Genomic DNA, 9,759 nt, shown 5'->3' on the forward strand with positions numbered 1-9,759 from the left:
CATAGGACCTTTCGAGATCACTGAGCGCATTGGCGCTGTGGCCTATCGGCTTGCCTTACCATCTCAGTTGTCTGGCGTCCACAACGTTTTCCACGTCTCTATGTTGAGGAAGTGTGGGTCAGACGTAGTTCCTGTTATCGACTGACAGCCGTTGGAGGTTCGTGAGGACGCTTCTTACATTGAGCAGCCAGTTCGTATCCTTGATCGGAAGGAGCAGGTCCTTCGAACCAAGGTCATCCCCTTGGTGAAGGTTCAGTGGGGTCACCATTCTGTGGATGAGGCATCTTGGGAGCGCGAGGCTGAGATTCGAGAGCGCTATCCTCATCTCTTTGATGATTGATTGTATGTTGTATGTTGTATGCTGTCTCTGATATTTTTATGGCGATGCCTTGCTTCCTCTTCTATTATGATTTATGTTTTCTTGTGTTAATTGTTTAAATTTCGAGGACGAAATTTTTATATGGAGGGGAGAGCTGTAAGACCCGTGTCCTAATCCGTACCATTCCGTTAGCTTCCGCGGTCCTTCCGGTCAAATTCCGGCAACCTTCGCACCGTATTCGGTATTTACGCACGATCCTAAGCTGGGTCCCGCACACTGACGTCGGCTCAATCCGAAACTTATGTCTTGGCGATCGCGTCATCGCCGCGGTTTCAACGCCGTGACTTGCGCACCGAACCGATACCCAGGCAAGAAGATGCCGATCAGCGTTTATTCCGAAGAAACACCGCGCGTTGCGGATATCGAGGGAATCTCTACACAATAAGTCCCATCAATCAACATTAAATGCAACCTTATCTCAAGTACAACAACCCATCCCTCTTTCTCCACAAAGTCAACTCTCTCTCTCTTCACCCATCCCTCCTTTACTCACTTTTCAAACAAACCCATGCCTCATTAACTACACCCATCACTCCATCACCTCATATCACTCCCATCCCCTCATTTTCTCTCTCATTTTTCTCAAATCTCTCCAAGCAACCAAGCCTCTCACGTCCAACACTTCTCTCCCAAACCACAAGTGTGGTCCACCTTCCCTCATCCATCTACACCCTCCCATCTCTCATCCACACCATTAATCCCCCATCATCCACCATCCAAGGCATAGGAAAGGTGCATTTGAAGCCAAGGGAGCAAGGAGGAGGCTTAAAGGTGGGTGATCCACCGTCATTTCTCCTATATTTTTGGGCCACATGTGGTGGGACCCGTTTGATGTATGCATGTATGAAATGGAGGGCCCATAGTGGCGGGGTCCCTCCTCTATCTCACCGTGTAGCTCTCTCTATTTCTCTCTCTTTCCCTCTCTTTCTCTCTTCCTTAGAATGAAGTGGGCCCCACCAATATATTAAATCTACTCCATCCATCAAATAGGGTGGCCCACCTCATTTTAGGAAAGATCCACCCCCCCTATTTAGAGTAAATGATATATTATAATATTTTATTAATATTTATATATGGTAGGCCATGATCATGTGGGACCTACCTTGATGAACATGGGCCACTCACACGTGGGACCCACCATGAGGAAGTGTTTACCCAAACCGTCCAGCGTCCAGAGACGCTGGACGTAGGCGTATGGCATGGCTAGCAAAAAAAAAAAAAAAAAAAAGCAAAGGAAGAAAAAAAGTTACTTTTTAGTGGACTGCTCATGCAGGCCCCACCTTGATGTATGTATGTAATCCACACCGTCCAATCTATTCTCCAGTCTTCTTTAAGCGTTGAACCAAAATTTTAAGGCGATCTGATCATCAGGTGGGCCATACCATCTAAAACTATGTAAAGACATGCCAGATCATAAAAAAGTACTCGGTGGGACTCACCTGAAGTTTTGATGCAGGTGAAACTAGTTCTGGACGGGTAGAACAGTGGGATACCCATGATGGGTGGGCTGGATTGTGAATCACATCTCGGTGGGCCCCAAAACAAAAAAAAATATAATAACAAAATTTTTCAAAAAGCAGCAGCACTGCTGCTGCTGCAGAAGGCGCAGACGCGGGTCCCATACATGGCCCCACGTGATGTGTTTCGAACATCAAGGCCATGCATTCGGTGGGTCCCCACGTACCACCCATCCATCTCAAAAATCAGCCGTAAACAGAACTCAGGCGGGCCATACCATCTAGAATCATGTGAAGACATATCTAAACATATAAAATCGCTTGGTGGGGCCTACCTGAGTTTTGGATGTCGCTGAAACTTGGCATGGACCGTCAGTTAGGTGGGACTCACATAATGGATGGGCTGGATTTGTGAACCACATTTCGGTGGGCCCCACATCTGCCCCAAGGTCCAAAGACCTCTTCAACAGGTTGGACGTGAAATAAATATTTCAGTGGGCTCGCTGCCCACGTGAACCACTCAACAGGTTATATGGAAAATAAGTATTTCAGTGGGCCCTTGGCCCACACAACCCCTCAACAGGTTGTATGGAAAATAAATATTTCAGTGGGCCCTATCTAGGCCCATATCACCTCATGAATAGTTAGGATGTCAAATGATCCAGGCCCACGTGACCTTATGAATAGACTGGGTGATAAATAAAAATTGTAGTGGGCCCTACCCGGGTCCACATGACCATATGAACAGTTGGTTGGAAAATAAACATTACGTTGGGCCCTAGGTTGCTTGGAAAATAAACATTTCTGTAGGCCCCGGTCTGAATGACCTTAACAATGGGTTGGATGGGAAATAAACATTATGGTAGGCCCCTCATGGGACCCACTGATGTATGTGTTGTAAACCATACCCTCCATTAGACTGGGCTCCATCATGATGCATGTGTTTCATCCAACTGTCCATCCATTTTTGGAGATAATTTAAGGCCCATTTTATGAGGCCCATTGTGATGTATGCAGGCCCATGTGACTAAGCCCACGTGGATGCATTTGTGGCCCGTCATTGAGGCCTACCTTGATATATGCATACGAGACCCATGAGAGGCCCAATGGGATGTACATGAGGCCCATTTCTTGATTTATGTGTTGACCCCTATAGCGATAGTGCCTTGGGAGCAATGTTGGTTTGATGTCCACATTGAACGGATAATGTTGGTTAAATGTCCGCATTATAACTCTCCCTAAGGCCCACTGATAGGCCCAAACTTGTGGTAAGTAGGCCGTCTAGGCCCATCTCTTTATACATGTTTAGTATAGATCCATGATTCATGATCATTCGCACCATATGTATGCCTGATGTGAGGGTGACCGATCATAGCATATATCTTTGGATAGACTATTTATGGGCTCCCTGATAGGCGGAGTTGCCTCGTATAAGTGCATGGTATATACAGGACTGTTGCATGAATGATAGTGTGACTCATGCATTTGCATTTGTGTGATTGTAGTTACTGTATGCCCTAACGACATCAGGGCCATAGCCTCCATAGACACATCGTGGATGGCTGGGTTGGATACCGGAAATATTTGGTTCTAGCATACGGGCGCCATGGACGTCCCTGGGTGAAAATCCCTAAACCCGATGGTACCAGAGGATGACTCCAATGTCGGGACCGAGTGGATGTACGAGCGCATGAGGGCCGAATACCAGGAGGCCGCGTCTCCCACTGTGTCGTGGTCGGTTGGAAAGGAGTGTGGCCTTACTCGCCCGAGGGTAGGGGGCAATACTAGGCTGAGTTTGACCAGCTCGCGAATGGGTTCGCTATCGACGTGCCGGATAGGTGTTGGCAGACTATTGGCTAAGCGGATAGTGAGGTTTCTTATGCTCACTTGGACTGTGCGGCTAGGAGAGCGACAGTGCCATTTGGAGTGTATTGAACCCTGGTGATTATCCAGAATGAGAACTGTACTGATACATGATGAGGATTGGCATGCTTGAGTTGCATCTTGCATCGCATGGCCGTGTTATGGCCGATAGCATTCATATCTTGCACCGCATAGCCTTGGTACGGCTGATTGCATTCATGTGCTCATTACCATGTTTCCGCATCACTCTGACCTTGCATTTTAAGCACGTTTATATTGCGCACACACTTACACCACCCTCTAAGCTTTCCATAAGCTTATGCACGATTGATGCGTGCAGGTGACGCCAGGACGCAGCCGCAGCCATAGTCTCGCTGTAATTGAAGCGTGCAGCTGAGCTTCTGGAGTTTTACTTCTTTTGTTACATTGTATTTCCCCTTTCTGTCGCATTGTACTAAAAAGTTTTTGATCATAGTGGATTTTGTAGTGGTGTTCTTGTGCTTATTGTTTGTGGGTTATGCTTTTGTTATGCTCATTATGAATCAGACTAATGATTTGAAACCCTCCTTGTAGTATCCCAGGATCGGAACCTGGTAAATGGGTGTCGGGATCCGAGAATGGGGTTCTACGGAGGCTGTCGGCGCCGGATTCGGCGATCGGGAATTTTGTGAGCCCGGTTTCCGAGTTCCGGGCGTGACACTTGGGCCCACCGTTTGCAGCTTTCCAGGATACCATCCGGGGTGCGATGGGTAAGTTAGGCTTCTTTCGGCACCATGAGATAGATCTATTGGATAAGGGGATGCCCATTTTTTTATGATCGGCGTGTTGGCTCAGGGTTCCAGATTTTAGAGGGCACGCCTGTCCGGACTTGTCGGCTGCAGCCACGTGACACATGTTCTGAGAGGTTGCACATTTGGATAGAGAGTCTAACCAAGTCCGAGGTCTTTGAGTTGGGCTCCTTAGACTTCCGAGAGGTTCTTCACTTCCACAGAGTTCGCCTAGACTGGTGACTGTTGAGCGCGGCGCCGCATGATTGGGTCTCAGCATTGAACTTGTTTCCCTTCAATGATTTGGAGCTGAGCCCGTCTTTAGAGGAGTTGCGAGCCTTTCTGGTCTTCCTCTCATTCGAGAGCCTTATATTCCTTCATCTGCGCTGGTTTGTCTAGCCGATCTGATCTCTAAGTTTGGATTTTCAGCTGCTTTTCCCACTGCAGAGGGTAGGGCCGGTGAGCTTTTGCTCGAGCTTCTGTATGATCGCTGTTCTATTGCTCGAGGAGGCCCTGGATCCGATCGCCAACTTCAGTGCTTGAATGCATTGATATTCTGTGTTCTGGCTAAGCTACTCTTCTTAGGCTAGCGGCAGTCCTCATTGGCAGTTTTACTGGACGTGTTTCGCCACGTTCTGGGCCATAGGAGTATCTTTTCTGTGGTACTAGCGGAGCTCTTTTTGGGCCTGACCAAGTGCTCTCTCGATCACACTCTTATCCTTCGGGTTGCTGCTCATTCCTCCAGGTATTTTTTGCTTTTGTCCTTTCCTTTTCCCTGCTTCGTTATCTACTTGCAACTTAAGCTCGACTCATGCCCTTCTCTAGGTATGGTTGTGGGAGCACCTTTATATGACCCCTCTGCTTTTGTGGCCTGACTCCCGTCATGACAACGTGCTGTCCCTATTACTTGATGGTCTTCCCCTGGGTGCGAAGGCCACCGAGTCACTTTACCGTCGTATGCTCTCTCAGCTCCAAGGATGGGAGATTAGTTGAGAGGCCCTATGGCTCTGCCGTACTCCTTTGATCTATAGCGCAACTCACACTCCTCTATTGTTGTTGGGCCTCTGAGGGTATTTCTCTTATCATCCTACTCGTTTTCTCTGGCAGTTTAGCTTCTGGCAGGATGTTCCCGACTTCACCTTTTCTGGATTTGGACATGCTCCTCTTCCTTCTGGCTTGATCGCTCTACATCGACGAGTCTGGATTTCCTAGCAAGGCTCTTTGTATGCGACAGCCTTGGAGTTCAAGTCTTGGGCTCCACCCTTGGCGACAGTACCATACCAGCGATGGGTGGCAGAGCAGTCGCTTTATCGTCAGGTCCCTGGTTAGCACTTGGCGGACGAGGCCAAAGATCAAGACAGGGTTGGCGATACTGCTTCATCCTCCTCATGTGTCGATGATTCGTTGGAGGCTTTCGAGGAGCGACCGTTCATTGATCCATCGTTTCTACTCGCGACGCAAGGCCATCTTATATCTAAGATTGCCATTCTTCATCATTCCTGTGAGGATATGGCCTGCTGGCTGACAGTGGGGAGGCGGTATGATGGGGTATGCTTGCTGCGCATTGCCTGGAGAGGGATGATGTCTTCTACCTGCGCATGGAGGTAGAGCGACTCAAGCAGAGATTGTTGATGTATGAGGGATAGGAGCTTACCTGGGATCCCTGATTTTGACCAGCCGCTTGTCCTATATGGATGGATATTATATATATATTTTTTGTTTTTTGTTTTTTATTTTTTATTTTTCCAAGCAAGAAAAATAAGTGACGTAAAAGACTTTTGACAACAAAGAAAAAAAATTGCATGCCAAAACTTGTGAATGCTAGCTTAGGTTTGGATTTGTGCTTTGGATAATTGGGATCAGAACATTGGGCTCAGCCCACGTTGTGTTAGAGATCTTGGTTCCTTGAGGGTGTGTCCAGGACCGTGCCCTTTGGTTTTGGGCAGAGTTTGATAGAATACTGATCCGAAGTTGGTCCTTTCCTTGTATCTCATTGTTGTGCTCGTTGCCTTGGCTTCTTCTGTACCTGCACTTTTATTTATATATATATATTTATTTTTATTTGTTAGCCATTTTTACTTGTAACATCCTTTCGGGTTTTCACTATGACTGGCTTTTCTCGTCATTTTTGCCCGTGGCATCCTTTAAGATTTTCACTACGTTCCAGGTTTTTTTTATCTTGCCTGCCCCTTGGCAGTTGTGCTACTTTTACCTTTGGTGCATTTTCAGGTTTTCACCAAGTCTGATACATACCCGCTGTTTTTACTCGAGTTACCCTTTTGGGTTTTCAACTTGCCCTTCTTACTTAGGCATTCTTTTTCTTTAAAAAAATAAATAAATTTATCTAAAGTGCCGGAAGAGATAGAGAGGTTTCCTTCATAGTCAGCCGAATGGTTACCCTCCGGTCCTTGTCTTTGATCACAATCGTAAGCTATTTTATATCAGTTGGATAATTTGAGAATGGGAATGACCTTATTTTCTTCTTCCTTTTTGTCTTCTTTTTGGGATTTTCTGTCTTTTTTTTCTTTCTTTAGGAGAAGTGATTGATACTCTTTAGTGGGGGAAGTGGCGGGTATATATTTTTTTTATTTTTGACGGATGAATGGTGCTTTTCTCTTCTCTTTTTTTTTTGGTTTTGGTTGGGGGAAGTGGCGGGTATATTTTTTTTTTGTTTTTGACGGATGAATGGTGCTTTTCTCTTCTCTTTTTTTTTTTGGTTTTGGTTGGGGGAAGTGATGGGTACAGCTTTGCGATTGTAATCATTGACAAGGTTAGGTATGGTTACCCATAATAGATCTTCACGTTGTGAGCGTTAATGGGCTCGGGAAGATCTTCTCCTCTCAGATTGGTGAGCTGAAGAGCACCTCTTAGAAGTACCTCCTGAATGATCAGTGGTCCGTCCCACGAGGGTTTGAACTTTCCTCTAGGATCTGGCAAGTGCGGCGGTAATATACGCTTCATGACAATGTCACTGACTTTGAAACTTCTGTAATGATGGCATGAGGAACCCCGTACCGGCTGATGATATTGTTGTTTATAAATTTGGTTACATGAGATGCTGCGATGGTGGCGTAGGATACTGCCTCTATCCATTTGGTGAAGTAATCTACCGGCACCAGGATATACTCATGCCCGTTTAAAGCTTTAAGGTTGACCTTGCCGATGATGTTAGGTCCCCATATAGAGAATGGCCATGGTATTGTCAGGTTGTAGAGTTCGGAAGCAGGCGTATGGATTTGGTTCGCATGTTTCTGGCACTCGAAGCATTTCCTGACATGTTTGTAGCAATCCGTCTCCATCGTCAGCCAATAGTAATCGAGCCATAAGATCTTTTTTGCCATCATATATCTGTTCATGTGTGGGCCGCATAGTCCTTCATGGATTTCTAATATGACCTGCATTGCTTCTGTTTCATCCATGCAACAGAGAAGGACTTGATTGAAGGATCGCTTGTCGAGGATGCCCTCGATGATTGTGAACTAGGCTGCTAGTTGTTGGATAGTGCGACGATTGGTTAGTGTCACTCCTTTTGGGTACTTTTGATGCTCGAGATATTTTTTGATATCTGTGTACGACGGCTGATCGTTCGGAGAAGTTTCAGCTTGGTTGATCTATAAGCAGAACGCGGGTTCTTCCTGGAGTTTGACGGTGAGTTCCCGTTTACCTACTCCTTTCGGGATTTCTAGCATCGAGGCAAGGGTAGCCAGAGCGTCCGTAAATTGGTTCTTGGCTCGGGGCATGTAAGAGAACGTGATCTCTTCAAATTCCTCAGTTAGATTTTCCAGATAGATGTGATACGTGATCAGCTTTTCATCCTTCGTCTTCCAGTCACCACTCGTCTGATTGATGATGAGTTGTGAGTCTCCGAAGACTCGTAACTTCTTCACATTAAGGATTATGGCTTCTCTTATTCCAGCGATACATGCTTCATACTCAACTACGTTGTTGGTGCATTGGAATACCAATCGCTTGGAGATGAGAATTGGGACATCATCGGGAAATTAGAGCATTGCTCTTACCCCACTCCCTTCTGAATTTCTAGCTCCGTCGAAGAAGAGTATCCACTCTCCTGCCTTCATTTCTTCTTCTTCCTCAATTAGGAGAATGTCCTCATCAGGGAAGAAGGTCTTCAGTGGTTGATAATTTGGCAGAGAGTGTGCTGCTAAATGGTCAGCCAGTACTTGCCCCTTGATTGCTTTCTGAGTGACATAGGTGATGTTGAACTCGGAAAGCAGCAGTTGCCATTTTGCGATTCTGCCCGTTAGTGTCGATTTCTCGAACAAGTACTTTAACGGGTCCATGCAAGAGAGTAAAAGGATTGGGTGAGCGATCATGTATTATTGTAACCGTTGCGTTGCCCAAACTAGGGCGAGTCACGTTTTCTCTAAGCTGGAGTATTTAGCTTCTAGCTTGTGAACCGTTGACTTAGATAGTAGATCGCTTGCTCCTTTCTTCCTATATCGTCATGTTGACCGAGAACGCATCCGATCGCTTTCACTGCGACAGAGATGTATAGCAATAGGGGCCTACCTGGGATAGGTGGCATGAGCACTGGGGGATTTAGCAGGTACTTCTTGATTTTGTCGAAAGCCACTTGACAGTCGTCATTCCATTCCCTTGGTGAGTTCTTCCTTAAGAGCTTGAATATGGGTTTATAGATAGGCATGACCTGTGCGATGAACCAGCTGATGTACTAGATCCTTCGAAGGAAACCCCGAATCTCTTTTTCGGTATTGGGTGGTGGCACCTTGATGATTACCTTGTTCTTGGTCTCGTCCACTTGAATGCCATCTTCACTGACGATGAAGCATAATAGCTTGCCTCCAATTACGTCGAAGACACATTTTTACGGGTTGAGGCGGAGCTTGAACTTTTACAGACTGTCGAAGAGCTTCTTGAGGTCTTTAAAATGTCTTTTGATTGTGTGAGATTTGATGATCATGTGATCTGTGTAGACTTCCATTTCCTTATTTATCATGTTATGGAACAAGGCAGTCATGACTCGCTGATATGTAGCTCCTGCATTCTTCAGCCCGAAGGGCATAACCCGACAGCAGAAAGTTCCCCATGGGGTGATGAAAGAAGTCTTCTCATAATCTTCGATGACCATCTTGATCTGATAATAGCCAAAGAAGACGTCCATGAAGGAGAAGATCTTGCGTCCAGCAGTATTATCTACTAGCGTGTTGATGTGAGGCAGAGGGAAATCGTCTTTAGGACTTACTTTGTTGAGGTCCCAAAAGTCGATGCACATCCTGACTTTGCCATCCTTTTTTGGAACTAGTATGATATT

General features: G+C 46.1%; 2 protein-coding genes across 2 annotated transcripts; both read right to left on the reverse strand.

Annotated features, from left to right (window-relative positions):
- Nucleotides 1-5,959: 5,959 nt before the first annotated feature.
- Nucleotides 5,960-7,765, reverse strand: LOC131224314 (uncharacterized). The gene is made up of 2 exons (XM_058219834.1): nucleotides 7,517-7,765; nucleotides 5,960-6,058 (listed from the first exon to the last, which is right to left on the reverse strand). Exons 1-2 carry the CDS (start codon nucleotides 7,763-7,765, stop codon nucleotides 5,960-5,962), a joined length of 348 nt encoding a protein of 115 aa, XP_058075817.1.
- Nucleotides 7,766-8,077: 312 nt separating this feature from the next.
- Nucleotides 8,078-8,767, reverse strand: LOC131224315 (uncharacterized). Its single transcript, XM_058219835.1, has 2 exons — nucleotides 8,486-8,767; nucleotides 8,078-8,434 (listed from the first exon to the last, which is right to left on the reverse strand). Exons 1-2 carry the CDS (start codon nucleotides 8,765-8,767, stop codon nucleotides 8,078-8,080), a joined length of 639 nt encoding a protein of 212 aa, XP_058075818.1.
- Between the last annotated feature and the right edge of the window lie 992 nt (nucleotides 8,768-9,759).

The sequence above is a fragment of the Magnolia sinica genome, chromosome 13 (genome assembly GCF_029962835.1).
Source record: "Magnolia sinica isolate HGM2019 chromosome 13, MsV1, whole genome shotgun sequence".
Classification (NCBI taxonomy): Eukaryota; Viridiplantae; Streptophyta; class Magnoliopsida; order Magnoliales; family Magnoliaceae; genus Magnolia; species Magnolia sinica.